At 44.4% G+C, this 17,633-nt stretch overlaps 1 protein-coding gene across 1 annotated transcript; it reads left to right on the top strand.

Moving 5' to 3' along the window:
* The first annotated feature begins 12,097 nt into the window (after positions 1-12,097).
* LOC118097241 (lysophosphatidic acid receptor 3-like) lies at positions 12,098-15,063 on the top strand. The gene is made up of 2 exons (XM_035139974.3): positions 12,098-12,274; positions 13,097-15,063. The coding sequence occupies exon 2, from the start codon at positions 13,835-13,837 to the stop codon at positions 14,798-14,800; it is 966 nt and encodes a 321-aa protein (XP_034995865.2). The 5' UTR covers positions 12,098-12,274; positions 13,097-13,834; the 3' UTR covers positions 14,801-15,063.
* Positions 15,064-17,633: the final 2,570 nt, after the last annotated feature.

The raw sequence follows: 17,633 nt of genomic DNA, 5'->3' as shown, positions 1-17,633 counted from the left end.
ATCTCAGCTGTTTCCCCTGTGTAAAATTTCTTAACATGGCCATTGGGTAATGTACGGTACATCACATTGCCAGCATTGCATGTGGGGAATGATATTAAATGGTACCCATTCATTACTTTGGGGGGTCCCCAAAGCCTATCAGATTGCATGTATAATCTTCAAATATCTAAAGGGCTGTCACACAGAAGATGGATAAAGCATGTTTTCTCCTGCTCTGGAGGCTAGGACCTGAAACAATGGATCGAGGTTATAAAAAAGGAAATTCCAATTAAACATCAGGAAGAACTTTCTGACAGTAAGAGCTCATACCCTCCAACATTTCTCCGATGAAAATATGGACGTCCCCCCCATTCCATAATGATAATTTTACCACTTATACCCCACACATCTTACAGGGTTGCCCCAGCCACTCTGGGCAACTCCCAACATATATAAAAACATAATAAAACATTAAACATTTTTTTAAAAAAACCTTCCCTCTACAGGATTGCCTTCAGACGGCTCAGGGATTGGATAACTCCATACCCTCCAACATTTCTCTGATGAAAACAGGGACGTTCTAAGGGAAAGTGGGGCATTCCAGGATCAAATCAGAAACCAGGATGGCTTCTCTAAATCAGGGACGTCCCTGGAAAATAGGGACACCTGGAGGGTCTGATAGTTGTTTGCTGGTGGAACAGACTCCCTTGGGAGGTGGTGGAATCACCTTCCTTGGAGGTTTTTATGCGGTGGGTGGATAGTCATCCCTGCATTGCAGGGGGTTGGACTAGATGACCCTTGGAGTCCTTTCCAATTCTACAATTCTATGATTCTACCATTGAGTAGGCACAAATGGCCACATGGAAGAAGATGCTTTCGAGCGGTAACTCCAAGCAAAAACCTGCTTGTACATGGAACCTGACCCCTTAAACTCGCAGTTAACAAAAAGCTATTTCTCATTTATTTATCTCGAACAAAATCTATGTATTGTAGGGCATCCTAATATTCCTTTTTAAATGTACCAGCATTTGTTTATGTTCCTCTGCAAAACATTTATCATTTGACTGAATGCCAAGCTGGAGTTACACTCCCCTAAAAGATTATGATGGGCAGCATCCAACTCAATTTTGCTTTTGTGTGTGTTATGGTACACACCAGTACAGCTTTTGCACCATGACCTCTTCTTTTGCCGCCCATAGCAGGTATTTTGTGCTGGCATTTGCAATACTTTTCTCAGGATATTAGTACCAGCACCTCATTTTTAACAAACACCGGGTCTAACCGTGCATGTTTTTGCAACAGCCTTCTTGCTCCTGCTGCCTCTCACCACCCTTTGATAGCCTCTCTTGGCGTTTAGATTACTTAATATTTCGGATTCTTGGGGGGGGATCCCCCCCTAAAGGACAATCCATCACGGTTCCTCGGCAGATGCACTGCAGCAAGGAATTTATGAAGGATGGAAAAAGCAAGGCATTATAATAACGCTCTTGGCTTTGGCTCCAGGACAGCTGTTCCTCCTGTTTTCTGCAGAAAAATCCCCAGGAAACCAGAGGTTCAGTCAGCATCTCTAGATAAAACTCCTGCTTGCCGCTTGACAGGAAGGAAGGCAGAGGTGAAAAGGCTTGGGGTGAAAATCTTGCCAGTGGGATGGATGACTGCGATAAAAGGACCAGCCCCCACCCTTTCTTTCATTATTGTATCAGATAGGTTTTTTCACCTTTCAAAGCAAGCATTTTCTCAAAGGGGATTATGTGATCAAGATACTAAAAACACAGGCAGATGAACCTTCCCCCCCCCCGCCCCCCGCAAGAACCACATTCCCATCTGGGCAATCTTCTGGGGGGGCCACTTGCTGGACTGGGGAGGGCCAGAGGCAAAAGTTGGCAAAGCAAGATTTCACTTTTGTACAGTAGGATATATATATATATATATATATATATATATATATATATATATATATATATATATCGGAAAATTAGAATATAGTCGAATAGTGCATTTATTTCATTAATGCAACATAAAAGGTGAAACCAATCTATGAGATAGATGCATGACATGCAAAGCAAGATATGTCAAGCCTTGATTTGTTGTCATTGTAATTATTTGTCGTTAGGCGGGTCAATTATAAATGGAATGTCATTAATGAAATGTCATAGCGATGTTTATTTTTTGTTGATTTTTGTATGATTGTAACTATTTGTTTTATTCCTGTGGAATTTCCAAAAGAAAGCATTTGTCAAAATTAAAATAAAAATAAAAAATAATAAGTCGCATTAGTGAAATAAATACATTTTTTGACGATATTCTAATTTTCCAAGTTTCACACACACACACACACACACACACACCTGAATACTGGTATATGTATGTGTGTGTGTGTATGTGTGTATATATATATATATGAAACTCGGAAAATTAGAATATCGTCGAAAAATGGATTTATTTCACTAATGCGACTTTTTATTTTTTATTTTTCTTTTAACACACACACACACACCTGTACACTGGTACTGTGTGTGTGTGTGTGTGTGTGTGTGTGTGTGTGTCGATCGCTTTATATTTTTAATAAAAATCTCAAAGCGGTTTACAGCATATTAAACAAATCAATAAAACATTAGCCGGGCGATGTTCCTCCGGCTTCACGAGAAGCCTCTTTTATTTTATAGGGCTGGGTGAGTGAGTCTGGGCCCCGTCCCCTAGGCCAGGTGGAAAGGGCCTTGTGGAGAGCGGCCTTCACACTCACAGCTGGGCGATGTTCCTCCGGCCTCATGAGGACCCTCGTTTTCTAAACCAGGGAGGCTAGCTTCTACACCCTCCCTCCCACACCCCTCTCTATCCTCCACCCAGGAAAGCAAGGGGCCTTATCACAGTGCAAGGATGCATTCCTGCTAGGCAAAAGCATTCAAGGAAAAGTGCAGAGCAAAGTCACCTGGGGAGAGTCTTAGGGCCAGACGGAGAGCTCTTCAAAATGTGGCTAATCTGACCTGCTATGTTTGCTCATTCATTCTTCTGAGAGAGACACTGTGTTTCTGCCTTCCAGTCGTGTCCTGTTGGCGCCATTTCCTATCACATTCCCTCCACTGCCCCCGGTTAATTACATTATGGAATGTCCTCTCCAGAAAAGCTCATTTGGCACCAAAATAAATTATTCCGCCACCAAGTGTATTATTATCTCCCGCTTCTGGTGTCTCACAACATCATATGCTTGCCATTAGCTAACTGCCTAGTTTGCTGGTTCTTAGACTGGTGTATGTTGGCTTTATCTAACATTGCACTGCTATTGGGGGGAGGGGGGAATTCACTAGAGATTTTTAAAAGTAAGTTCAAGTTAATTGTAAACTCAGTTTGAATTGAACCATGAATTCAGAAAAACAGCCTTCAAATGCCTGCTGAAATAAAAAATAGGTATTCACCAAGCACCCAAATTTCCATGTCAACTGGGATGGGAGTTATAGTTGCTTGGCAGCTGCCTTGAAGGCTGTGAGATGTTAAAATGTTTTAAAATAAGCTAGAATGACTATTTGCCATGGTGGCTGGAGCATGTCCAGAGGAGAGTGACCAGGATAGTTGAGGGTTTGTAGTTTTTTAAGGGTGCTGGGAATTGTAGCACTGTAGTGGAGGGACAACGACTACAATTCTCATTAACTTTTTTTTTGAGGTGGTCATGTACTTTAAAAGTATGGTGTTTACACAGTTCACATCCTGTGATGACTATTTTTGAAAGAGCTGAGTTTAGGTTAGAAAAGGAGGAAATAAGGATCAAGAAAGATACGATAGCTGCCTTTGAATATATGCTGGCGAGACTAGAATCAACGAATGGAAATGGAAGATTTCACCAATACATTATGAAAAAAGTTTCAGAGGTATTTGACAGTGGTGAAGGCTGCTTCGAGAGGTGTCCAGCAATCTTTAGCTGGAGGTATTTAAGCAGAGTCCAGAGTCCAGACTCTGAACATCCATCTGTCAGGATGAAACCTGCCTTGAGCTTGAAGGTCAGAATGGATGATATCTGAGTGCAACTTTATAATACCAAGTCATAAAGTTATATGTATGTTTTTTATCTATTTGGGGGGAGGGGCAAGGATTGTATTTTTTAATTTTATACTTTTTTGGAGGGATAAATAAAATAAACAAGCATGAGAAGAAATATGAATGCAGTACACAAACACAGCATGCCCCTGTTTGTTGGCTGCTTGTTTTAAATCCCACAGATTCTTCCCATCCCAGCCAGCTGTCGCCACCTACAGAGTCTTTGGTCCATGTTGTGCTCTGGACGGTCTGAATGGGTCCCTTCCTGGTCTTGTTGTGGCCTCCACCAATATGAGTCACCCCCTCCCACCCCCAAAGTGTGGGAAATGCCCGACATTCAGACTCTTGGGGGGGGGGGCGGTTACGCATGGACATGTTGAAGTTGAAATCTGTAGGGATACAGGAATTCTTCTGATACAGGACGGGGACAAAAAAAAGTCCTGATGGAAATCTGGAAAGGGATCACAAAACCTCTTCTTCCCTTCGTAGCTAAAGAGGAAGGCTTTAATCCATTTTAATACAAAACTAGATAACAGGAGCATTTCGTTCCCCTGGACTTTCTGAATGTGCTGTAGGGGGAAGCTCAGTGGCAGAATATCTGCTTTGCTCACAGAAGATTTCCAATCCAATCCCCGCCATCTCCAGGTAGGCTTGGAAAGGTTCCCTGTCTGAAACCTTGGAGAGCTGCTGCCGGTCAGTGTAGACAGTACTACCGGTAAGCTAGATGGGCCCAATCGTCTGAATCGGTATAAGGCAACCTCCCTATGTTAATATCGGGAATATGCTGCAGCATCAGTTAAATAGCTTTTGATAGTTACTAGCCATGATGGCTCTATATACACTGGGGGTGCTGTGGCCCTCCAGACCTTTTTCTCTGGCCCTTGGAAACTCCCCCCACGCCACTGCTCCACCCCACCCTCTTTGGGTGCTTTTGCCTGGCTGGAATGGGTCCTTGAACTGTGATAATGTCTCTTGCTTCCCCGGAGGGAGGACGGACAGATGTGGGGTGTTTGTGTAGAAATCTCTGACTCCTGTGTGGCAGGAATATAGCCCACTGTACAAAAACAAAATGTAATTAATTCTCTGCTCTGTCTGCTTTGGCCCACTTAACTAGCTATTGGCATGTGGCCCTTGTGGAGGTTGGCAATGAGGGAATGCAGCCCTCAGATGGAAAAATCCTCCCCACATCTGATTTATATATGATGTCTCTGAATACGAGTTGCTATGGATCGCAAGCGGGACGAGTGGTTAGCGTTAGCCTCTGTGGGAAACAGGATGTCAAACTGGTCGGGCATTTGGTCTAATCCAATAGGGATCTTCTGATGTACTTAATCTCTTGATCAGCTAAGATCTGTCCAATGAACCGGGCAACAATTTCCCTTTTTAAAACAATTAACATTTAAAGAAAAGACAAGTGTTTATAAAAGGATATTTCAGAGCTAGAAAAGTTTCAGAAAAGGGTATGCGATGTGATCTGGAGCAACTTTCTGAGGCGAGGTCACCGAGTTTGGTGCTTTTTAGTTCAGAAGAAAATATGAGCAATGGGTGGGGATGTAATAGAGGTTTGCAGAATTGTGCATGGTGTGAAGAAAGAGAGAGGCTTCTCTCCCTCTGGCCTCGTCCACATTTCCGCTCTTGTGCCATATTTTATTCTGCAGAAAACCCGACTGACATTTGTTACCACTCAGCAGCAAACAGTGGGTTTCTCCATGGAAGGTGGCAGGGCAAACAAAAAATCTGAGACAAGTGTGGATGACCATTCTCTCTCATAATATTAGGCCTCAGGAGCATCTAAAGGTTCAGGACAGACAAAAGAAATGTCACACAGTGCATGGTTAAACTATTTAATTAAGCCAACTTAAGTGGCTTCGAAAGAGGATTAGACAAAATCAAGGAGGACAAGTCTTACTAGCCACAATGGCTGTGCTCCACCCCCTCTGTTGGAGGCAGTAGGCCTTGGAATTCCAGTTTCCGAGAATCACAGGTGGGGAGAAGAATGTTGCATTCAGGTCCTTTTGTGGGCTTCTCATAGGCAGAGGAAAGTCAGAGGTGGCACCTCTTGCTTTTTATGGCCTTTCATCCCTGATCCTAATCCTAATTACTGAAAGAAACAACAATATGCTAGGGCAATTGAAATCCTGTAGTGGCATAATAAAACCTTTAATGTGGGTTGAGACCTAGACAATGAGAGTCAAATGTGCAGTTTCATGCAACCAGTGAAGTAGATTCTAACTCACAAAAATCTTATTCCTCAGTCATGCTGAACTTTATAAAATAATTGTAGAAGGCAATATTTTATGGTTTATTATTGTTTATATTTTGAACACCAAAATCTTTTAAGGGCCTCTAAAGGTCTTCATCTGCCCATGATTACAAGGCTCAAAGCCTACCTGATGCCAATAGGATTTCCAAGGTGCAGGTGTTGCCACAATAAAAGATTAACTAAAAGACATCCATGAGAGGGGGCACTTCATCTTGTCCTGTAACTCTTCTCAGTTGGACAGAGGTTCTCTGCAGTGTCCCAGGCCTCTTCCTAGGAAGAGGACTCCCTGTGAGCTGGATCAGGCAGGACCCGGACACGCAAGACAGGCTGATTCATGCTGAAAAAGTAGTGCTAAGTTATCTATGTCATTAGAACTACACCCAAAGGAAGAAGCATTCAGCATTCCTCCACCCACATTCAACATCTGTTGTTGATATGGTGCAGAGTGAAGGAGCCATAGCTCACTGGTAGAGCATCAGCTTTGCATGCAGAAGGTCACAGGTTCATTTCCTGGCACCTCCAGGTAAGGTTTGGGCTGCCCCTGTCTGAAACCCTAGAGAGCTGCTTCCTGTCAGTGTAGACAATATGCACTAGGCTAAATGGACCACCAGTGGTCTGATTCAGCATAAGGTCGTTTCCTATGTTCCATACACTCTTGTGCGTATCTTTGCCTTCTTAGGGGGGCTCAAAACTTGTTTTTTACTTCAAGTAAAAGCACGGAGCTCACACAGATTGGCACTTGCATGGTTGGGATGAGCCTAGCTGATTGGTAGAGCCCCTGCTTGCATGCAGGAGGTCCCAACTTCAATCCCTAGCAGCAGCTGGTGGAGATGGAAATGACCCCTGTCTGAAACCCTCGGCAGCTGCTTCTGGTCAGTATAAACAACACTGAGCTGCGTGGCCAATACCGGTAGGAACATGGGCAGCCGCCTTGCACTGAGTCAGCCCAATGGCCTATCTAGCTCAGCTTTATCTATCCTGGCTGGCAAGGACTCTGCGGGATTTCAGACAGGGAGCCTTTCCAGCCTTACCTGGAGAACCCAGGGTTTAAACCTGGGACCTTCCTTTAGAGCAGGCACCCCCAAACTTCGGCCCTCCAGATGTTTTGGACTACAATTCCCATCTTCCCCGGCCACTGGTCCTGTTAGCTAGGGATCATGGGAGTTGTAGGCCAAAACATCTGGAGGACTGCAGTTTGGGGATTCCTGCTTTAGAGTTTGTTATGATGGTTTACAGCAGGTATCCCCAAACTTGGCCCTCCATATATTTTTGGACTACAATTCCCATCATCCCTGACCACTAGTCCTGTTAGCTAGGGATGATGGGAGTTGTAGTCCCAAAACATCTGGAGGGCCAAGTTTGGGGGTGCCTGGTTTACAGCCTGAGAGGGGAAGAAAGGGGAAATGGAAATGAACATATTTAGCTCCCAACACTTTCATACTGTCACATAATGACTGATGGCAGGGCAGTTTTGGAAGGGAGATGCCTAGGGATGGGCTGTCTCAGCCTGGCTGATGGAGTGGGCCTTGCTGCCTCACCTCTCCTGCTGCAGCATCCAGAGGGAATGGCCACGGAGGGAAGCCATTCTTCAGAGAGGAGGAGCTACAGATGGGTGAATCTTCCATTTTCTGCTTCTCTCAGTTTCTCGGTTTCCCAGTCTTAAATTCAGTTCCCCACATCTCCAGATCAGTTTGCGGATTTATTTATTTTTTATTAAAAGTAATTGTGAAAGCTCACCAGAGTTTTAGTGCACATTTCCCCTAACAATACATATTTTCGCTTGCAGTTTTGCCTTTGTATACAATTTTTTGCAAAGCAATTTCCCCCCAAGATAGTGCAATTTTTAAAAATGATACAGTCTTTCTGTGAATATGCATTTGTATGCACACTTTACCGAAAGCTGTGCATTTTTGTACACATTACGTGGCTGGAGAACTGCAACGCAAAATTCAGAGGAAGTGTGCCTTTTTTGTTGTTGTTTTAAAGAACTTTATTTTCAACTTGTTTATTGCTTCCATGATATTCTTTATAAAAAGTAACAACTGATACATAATAAAAACATTAATAAACCCACCAATACAAGATCAAAGAGTGACGTTTCTTGTATATAACTTTTCACCAAGCCTAATGCTATGTTTATTGGAGAGGAAGTGTGCCTTTTGAATGAATGATAGATAGATAGATGATAGATAGATAGATAGATAGATAGATAGATAGATAGATAGATAGATACTTTATTGTCATTGTACATAGTATGAGTTTCCATTCCCATCTTATTTCGGAAAGTACAAATTAGGTAAGTTCGGCTTTAATGGAAGTGGAATCACATTTCTTCCTTCTCCCAAGTCCCAACCAGGCTGATGGAGTGGGCCTTGCTGTCTCAGCTCTCCCCCTGCTGCCACCCGGTAGAATGGCAGCTGACGGAGGCAGATCTGGGCTAGGAAGAACCAAAAGGCGGCCTCCTCCCCAACAACTAACAAGTTTGCAACAGCCATAGAAACAGCAAGGATAACCACATAGTTCCATGATCAAGGCCGGCCCTACCATTAGGCAAAGCAAGATGTCAGGTGGGGATGGGGGATAGTGGTGGCAAGTGGTTGGATAAGAGAACTGTGGGTGCCCCATAGAGCCTGTCCTGCAGCTGTTTCCCATTGGGACTGGTAGGGTGGCAGACAGGGAGCCCAACAATAGTGGAGCCAGAGCCAATGACAAGTGGAACTGACTCTGGTTTTGTCCCCATCTTCCTCCCTGCTGGGCAATACTGAGACTAAGGAGGAGGAAGCCAATAGCCAGTGACACACTCTGGCTGGTTGTGAGTGGGGGACTGCCTGAGGGCCAACTGTGCTTGGTGAAGCTTTGCCCCACTTGCCCTGTAGATCCAACCGTCCCTGCCTGCACCCTCCAAGCTAGCCTGCTGACCTCTGATACAATCAAGGATGCTGCCCCATTGCCAGTGTTGAAATAATATTCACCTGCACAATGCACATGCCACGAGGGATGCCACCATAGGAATGTAAGAAGAAGTCTCATACTGAGCCAGATTGTTGGTCCATCCAGCTCAATATTGCCTACACTGACTCGCAGTGGCTCTCCACCATTTCAGACAGGAGTCTCTCTCCCAGCCCTACCGGGAGATGCAGCCAGGGATTTAATCTGGGATCTTGTGCATGCAAAGCGGATGCTTTACCACTGAGCTTACGGGCCCTTCCCATCTCATCATCCTTCACTGCTTCTCAGCTGGCAAAAAGTCTCGGGCTGGCCATGTACAGTCACACAGTCATCTCCCCACTGGGGACTGGCATTTCCGTGGCTAGTGGCTGCCCCTCATATATGCACAGATCATTTAGCACAGCTAAGGGCAGTGTCTCGCTCTGCCCGCACGCCTGTGCCTGCCAAGAAGATCACAAGCACCGCCAGATCTGACAGCCCGAAATCGCCATCATGGGGGAAGAAGGATTGAATCCTGGCTGAAACTGAGACTGGGCAAAGCCTGTCAAACAAAGAGCTCACATCAATTCTCTAGGCTTCCATTTGCCTCGTGGGCTGGTGTGAGGAAAGCCAATTTAAGTCCTGCATGGATCAAGGCAGCCCAGAACTGAATCTCACGTCCCTTGGAATAGGACATGTCAACAGCAGCACCTTTGCTGTCATTGACCATTGACAGGGAGCAGGGAACCGGAGGCTCAAGAAGATGACTCAGTTCTGGTATCCAAGTTGTGTCTCTAATCAAACTCGTTGCCAGCCCTGTGCCCTGTCCCAGAGAGTTGCGAGAATTGTCTGAGGATCCTAGGAAAATGCCTTATTGTTGGCCAGACCATTTGTTCAGCTTGCCCAGTACTGGCAGGCAGCTCTGACCGGCAGCAGCTCTCCAGGGTTTCAGGTGGAGAGGTGGACTGTCCCATCGCTTGCTACTTTATGTTTTTAACTGGAAACGCTGGGAATTGAACATGGGGACGTCTGCATGCTAAGCAAGTGCTTGACAACTGAGCTAAGGTTCCTACCCACTTTGAGCCTGTTGATACACCTCTGACCACAAGAGAAATGTTTCTAACAGACTTTCAGGTGCTGGCCCGTTGACCAACTCCTGTTAACTGAACAGGAAATTAGATTGTTCCAAAACAAAAGTGGAATTTTTGGTTGCCTCCCAGTGTATACAAAGGTGGAGCTTGAGCAAGGGGCTTGGAGCAACATTATTGAAACATTGAACTGTGGCTTGGTGCTACGTCTGAAGTAGGAATGGGAACGTAATGACTATGTATTCAGCAGAGAGAAGGGCACCTGGATTCCTTGTAAAAATAGAAAATACTGCATTCAGATAATCTAAACTGATTTAAGGGCCACATTACTCCATTGGAAAGCTGTTGGGGGCCACATTACAGTAGGGGGCTGGAGGCCAGACTTGCACACAATCACACACGGTTAACACAAGTGCAAGCTCTAAATGCTCTGCAGCCAAGTAATGTGGACAAAAATGCATGTGTACTGCAAAATATGCATGGAAGCTCAAAACATTAGTGAACATAACACACAAAAATGTGTTATATTAGGAGAAATTGCTTTGGAAAACAGTGCTGCATAAATTTTCATGAGGACTTTAAAAACCTGCATCGGAACCTGATGTGGAAATGGGGAGGACTCAAAACTGGAAAAATGAGAAAGCGAAAGAAGCCAACATTGACAGAATCCCGCACCCCCACTTACAGAGAATCCCAGTGGGCTTCTCTTAATGTGGTTTCCCTACCATGATTCTGCTTGCAATAATCTGAGCAAAGACGCTCCCCTTTGTCATCGTCCCTGGTTTGAATCAGAGGAACACCAGCCCTGCCCTGACCCCCATTCTGCATGCCCTTCGACAGAATTACCTGTGCATACAGCTGTGGCCTTTGTATCTACATGGAAAGGTACATGTGTTTATCTCTGCATGTCCCCCTTAACAAAGAAGTAACCACAATCCTTATCGCAAGGCTCACCTCTCCCTGCTGTAAAACAAGTTTTATGGTCTGGGCAGACTGTCCTCTTGCTTATCCAGAGAGATGGAGATAATTCTGGAGAAGGATCCAGTGACATCCCTGGCAATAAACTGCAATTGAAAAGGAAGTGGGAGGTTGGGGGGAAATTGTATCCAATGGGTCATTTCAGAGGAACAAAGTTTGCGGATGTGAAGTCTAGAGATAAGAAACAGAGAGGTGATCTTGGCAAATGGCTTCGATGCACGTAGGCCTTTAAGCTTCTCCCACACTCCTGTCCTGATAAAGCAGGTCAACCTGATTTGTGTCAGGCTCTGGGCTTAATGACCTCAGGTGGCCAGTTCCACAACTCTTCAGCCAGCGAGTACAGCTGTGGGGTGCTGAATGCAGATAAAGTAAATAACATTTATTTTAAAATCTTCGTTCTGATATTATGCTTCCGTTGTGTTTTCAGGCGTGGGGGACCTGTGGCCCAGATATTGCTGGAGTCCCAACTCCCATCAGCCCCAGCCAACTTGGCTGATGGTCAGAGCTGATGGGAACTGGAGTCCTAGAGGGCCACAGGGTCTCCACCCAGGTTCACATAATGAAAATCCATGTTTGGTTTTTTTTTCTTGCCAGTGTGAGGAGCTGGGAAAATGAAACAAAGAACGCTGATAAACAAAATTGTAAATAGAGAAGAATGCATTAGTGCAACTAAAAATAACACAGAATCCTGCAGTAGGGCTGTAACTGCAATCCTATACACTGAACTCAATGGGTCTTACTTCTGAGAATAGACATTAGAGTGACCACCTAGGCATCATTTTAAAAAGGAGATACATGTTTGCAATCAGAAGAGAGATGGTTGAGGGCTTCCATTTGAAACAGCGCCCTCTCCTGTCCTAGTGCAGTATGTGCAAACCCACCCACTTTCTCTTTCTTATTCTAGGTGTCTGGAGATTTTGGATTTCTCAAGAGCCCTGAAGATTTGCTTTGCAACTAATAATTATGGACATTGGCATGGTATCATTCCATCTACTTCTGATGCACAAAGGTGTGTGTGATTATAATTATTTGGTCAAAACAGCATCAGTCACACTCAAGAATGGGAGGCATTAGAGCATATCACAAACTTTTTTGGGGGGGGAGAAATCCTAAGGGGGAATTCCCCACCTCAGAAATAACTCAGTGAGCATGCTCAGTTATCACAGAATGTTGACTATCAGGGGAAAATATGGATATCTAGAGAAACTGCATACAAAAATTGGTGTACTAGGAGAAATTTGCATTTAAATGCTAATGAATTTTGGTAATGACTTTAAAAAAACCTGTCATGGAAATGTGGAGAACTGAAATTAAAAGTGGAATAATGAGAAACTGAGAGAAACCCAAATTGACAGATGCCTTCATCCTTATGTAGTTCACATGGTTAAGATTCTTACTGCAGGCCCTCCAGATCTTGTTGGACTACAAAGCCCATCATCCTTAATCATCGGAAATACCGTACTAGTTGGAGTTGATAGGAATTTAGGTCCAGCAACACCTGCAGGGTGACAGCTTCCTCATCCCTGGCTTAAAGCTTCATTGCTGCAGATGGCAGGATCTGAACCAATGGGTTCAAACAACAAAAAGAGGGGATTCTGGTGAAACATTATGAAGAAATTCCCAATGGTATGAGCTGTTTGACAAACTGGAACAAACTATGTCAGTGGGTGGGTGAACTCTCCCTTGTTGGAGCTTGCTCAGCAAAGGTTGGAAGGCAGATTTCCTGGGATTGGATTAGATAACCTTTGTGGCGACTTCCAACTTTACAATCCTCTCTTTATCTATCTGCGTCTAGCTATCTGCTCTTGGCATTTCTCTCTTATCTATCTAGACATCCAACCATCCATCCATCTTTATCCCCATCTCTCTCTCTTCAAGAGGCTTAATGTTTGGCAGTTAATTAACGCAATTCCAGTGTAGGCGTCCAAGATGAGATTTGAGATGGAGAAAACCACACAGAGAGATTACAGGGAGCTTATTAGATGCATTTGCTACCTAGGACCATCCTAGCAACCTCAGGGTTGGGAGCCATCACCCTGAACTAATAACCAAAATGTTTTGACGCACAGGAGTTAACGTTTAACCCACAGCTTGGGTAGTATTCTGGAAAGCAGAAACCTGTTGTGTTCAACCCCCACCCCCAACGCCTTGGAGCCACAAAGCCTGAGGGCACCCAACTTTCCATCCAGCTTTGGACTGTAGGCTATGGGAAGAAAAAGAGCGATCATTTAAAAGCTTGGCGTGTTGTCATTGGGAGTCACTGGAGCTAGAACCAGGTCTCAAAGAGCTCTGGGAGCAGCTTCCTGATGTGGTGAGTGACCATACCTTGCAATATTTTCTAAGGCAGCGTAAGAATCCTCAGATTCTGGACTGGACCTCCCAGCACCCAGGTTGCCGTTAGCCCCTCCTAGGCAGAAACGGCGGTAGAGGTCTCTGTGCTTAGACTGAGATTTTGCCAGAGCAACAACTAACTTCCTAGCCCTGACTCCTGCCTTTGACTCTTGGCTTTGCCTTGCTGGCTCCTGCTCCCCTCTGATCGCTTCCTGATTGATTTGGCCTGACCCTCACCATGATTAAGCACCAGAGCTGCCTCAACCGCACCACTCACGTTTGGACTAGTCACCTGGTGCTTTCCTTGGGTGCCCCTCAGCTGACCATCTCCTTAATCTCCGTCTTCTTCAACTCTGCCGTCATCTTTGCCGTGGTGTGCTCCAAAGAACTGCACAAGCCCATCTTCATCCTTTTCTGCAACATGGCCTTCTCTGACCTCTTCACTAGCTCTTCAGGCTTCTGGATCGCCCTGTTGTTCATCACCAACCCTCAAAGTACCACCAGTGGGTCCAAGGAACTCCTCACAGCGTATGCCTTCTACGCCATGTCAATCCTGGCCACCATCTACAACTTAGTTCTCATTGGGATTGAGCGTTACTTGGCTGTGGCAGAATGCCTGAGGAGAAGATGGTGGCTTGGCAGGAACCAGATCCTGGGCATGGTGCTGGGTGTCTGGGGGCTTGGCTTCTTTTTGGGCTTCCTGCCCCTGATGGGCTGGAATTGCTTGGATGGAGAAAACGCCTCTTCCCTTTACAGCCCTCTGTGTATCAACTACCTTATTTTCATAACTATCCCTCACTGTGCAGTGGTTTTGGTCCTCCCTTTCTTCACCTACTGCGGCATCATTGGGTTTTTGAGGAAACACAAGATGGCAATGGGTGCCTTGGGGCAAACCCATGCCTCCTACAGGCTGGCTGAGATCCAAGTAACCCGGACAAGTATATTCATCTGGCTGCTGGCTATGCTGTCTTACACACCCTTCTTTGCTGGCGTTGTCCTGGATATAACCACTCAGCAGTGTCCCAACAATTTCTCCATGGGTGTCTACGTCTTCCGAAACCTTACCGCCATCATGATCACCATGAATTCGTTGGGGAACCCCATCATCTACACCCTGAAAGTGAAAACTTTGTGGCACAGACTCAGGTTTTTGAAGTCCCCTTCCAGCAACCGCATAGAAGTGCAGGCCATTGGGAAAATGTGACCCTGCTCAGACACTGACCAAAGCAAATCCAGTCTTGTACGTTTTCACCCAAACATCTTTAAATGTCCGCATAGAGTAGTCGCTGAGAGTTCAATCCTATGCATGTCTACTCCGAAGTTCAGTGGGATGCATTCCCCAAGGACATGTGTTTAGGACTGCAGCGTAAATCACTTTATAAGGGCCACGGGTAGCTGGCAGTTACAGAGATCTGATTTGTTTCAGCTCACCAAAGCGAGCCAGCTTCAGCACTGTATAGCACTGGACAGTTCTCAAGTACAAGGGAGAGGGAGATTTAATTCATCGGCTCTCCTATGGACAATACTGTAGAATTGTGCTACCTACACCTTGGTAGCATTCATGAACAGGATCGTGTTGGGTAGAAATTATTTACTGTGAACTAACTTCAGAGTGAGTTATTAGACAGAAGAATTTCGATTAGTGGTTTAAAAGGTTCACACCACCCTCCTTATGATTAGAATTAACAGCAACATTCCAAACTTCATGCAGTACAGAAAGTTTGGCAAGTGTAACAGGAGTCTGGGAAACACTAGTTTAATGTAATTATATATACATATATATATGGACTGATTAAAATCTTGTTGTTGATTGAAAAAACATATTAAGATAGGGTGAAAAATAAATGCTACATCAAATTGTATGTGATGCAAGGTGACTTTGGATAATGTGCTTTCTTATGGAACAATCTGGGGCAGCCTTTGGCAGCGTGGTAGCCTCCATATATTTTGGACTACAACTCCCATTGGCCTCAATCAGCATGGCTATACAGTGCGGGGCTGATGGAAGTTTTAAGTGCAGAACATCTGGAAGACACCAGGTTGGCAAAGGCTTCAGCATGAATAAAACTCAGCTGAGAAACCTCAACCAATATGTGTAGCAGAACTGGAAAATCTCATGCAGCAATTCATCTACTAAAAATCAGACCCCATTGGGTTCAATGGGATTTACTCAACAAGCAGAGCAGCCTTAGAAGGATTTTGTGTGTGTATAAAACCAATGTAACATCAGAGCCAACTGGGAAGGCTTTGCAGTGTTTGCTTTGGCATGACATTAATAAAATGCAATCCTTCCTTTTAGTATCGTTAACCTTTCTCTGAGCAAAGCCAAGCTCACCACATTTAATTTAATTCACTGGTACATCAATGCACAGGAGATAGTGCTGTTTCACAATGTTTACAGAAGGCAAACATTAGCATTTTTATGTAGCTTAGCTCCATCATCTGGCCTCAAAGGCCTCAAAGAATACACACACATGCACACATATATCCTGGTTTTGAACACATTGGTCACCCAGTTATTTTTCTGACTGCAACTTGTTTATTTCATAAAATTTACATCAGTTGATTGTGAGAAACTGAAAAGCAGTTTATAACAAAGAAAAACAACATCATTATCACTAAGAAAAATTAATAATAAATAAATTTAATTAATAAAATAAAATAAAGATAAATAAATAAAATAAATAAAATTAATTTTTTGAATAACAAGACTAAAACAGATTAAGAAAAACAATAAAAAATATATCCTGCTTTCCTTTGTCATAAACTTATGCAGCTTATGTAAGACTACAAAATCATTAAAACATCAAAGATTCCAAAATGCACAATCAGTTTACAGCTTATAATGATGATGTAATAGTAGCAGTAGCAATACTACTGAGTATTAATTATTTATTTACTTACTTTGTCCAGCCAAAACCATTACAAAAGATAAAATATATAAAATAGAATAAAATACATAACAGTTAAACAAATGATTAAAACCAGACATTGTGTCGGATAAGAGTTTGCACACCTGAATAATATAACAATATCGTCTGTAATTATACCCTGCTGTTACTCTAGGTTCATCTTGGTCCGGTCCAGTATTGTCTTCTCCAGGCATCCCCAAACTGCAGCCCTCCAGATGTTTTGGCCTACAACTCCCATGATCCCTAGCTAACAGGACCAGTGGTCAGGGAAGATGGGAATTGTAGTCCAAAACATCTGGAGTGCCAAAGTTTGGGGGTGCCTGGTCTACTCCGACTGGCAGCAGCTCTCCCAAAGTTTCAGGGAGAAGCCTTTCCCCATCAACTACCTGCTCAATTGAATTAGAGAAGATCTGTGCATGTTTGGCACCAGCTTGGCTGCAAGGAGTTGCCAGAAGCAGGCATCCACAGTGCCAGCCAATCTTCTTAGTGCCTCCATCCCAAAGGTGTGTAGGATTTACCCCTTTAGCCCTTTTCTTCTCTTGAAGAAATCCTGCAAAGCAGCGGAGGTACAGGACCAGCGTTTCTTCCCTTCCGCAAGATGGGCTACCTTTCTACTCTTGGTCTAGTGGTCCACTCAATCCGCCGGAGCCTGTCTTCGCGTGCAGGGGAAGAAGTTCCTAACTCCCCGAGGGTTTGAGACCCATCGGCTCCCCTCACCTGGTTTAGCCGGCCAGGGTGTGTCTGCTGTCACATGCCGACAGCTTCTAGGAGCCACACGTGAGAGCCAAGTACAGAGTGGGGACCAAAGATGCACAGACGACCCCAGGAGGAGCACTGACGTGTCCCCCACCAGAGGTACCACCTCTCCCCTAACACCCCATACACCCCAATACCGTTAGTCCTATTATTATTACTGCTACTGCTACCATTACTAAGATTTACAGCAACCACCCCACTAATCTACAGCACACACACGCACGCACAGGATGGGGGTTACAAACTTAAAGGCAGCAAGAATCCCCAAAAGAACAGCTTATAAACAATGCAAGAGAGAGAGAAAATCAACAATGGTATATGATTATTACTTATTACTTCTACCACTACTACGATTTACAGCAACCGTCG

This window comes from Zootoca vivipara, chromosome 14 (assembly GCF_965207765.1).
Source record: "Zootoca vivipara chromosome 14, rZooViv2.hap1.1, whole genome shotgun sequence".
Classification (NCBI taxonomy): domain Eukaryota; kingdom Metazoa; phylum Chordata; class Lepidosauria; order Squamata; family Lacertidae; genus Zootoca; species Zootoca vivipara.
Note: the sequence above shows the minus strand (reverse complement) of the source record. Positions and strands in the feature narration are given on the sequence as shown.

What these genes read in the sequence shown, in the direction of transcription:
- LOC118097241 (XM_035139974.3), top strand. Translation starts at nt 13,835, where the DNA reads ATGATTAAGCACCAGAGCTGCCTCAACCGCACCACTCACGTTTGGACT.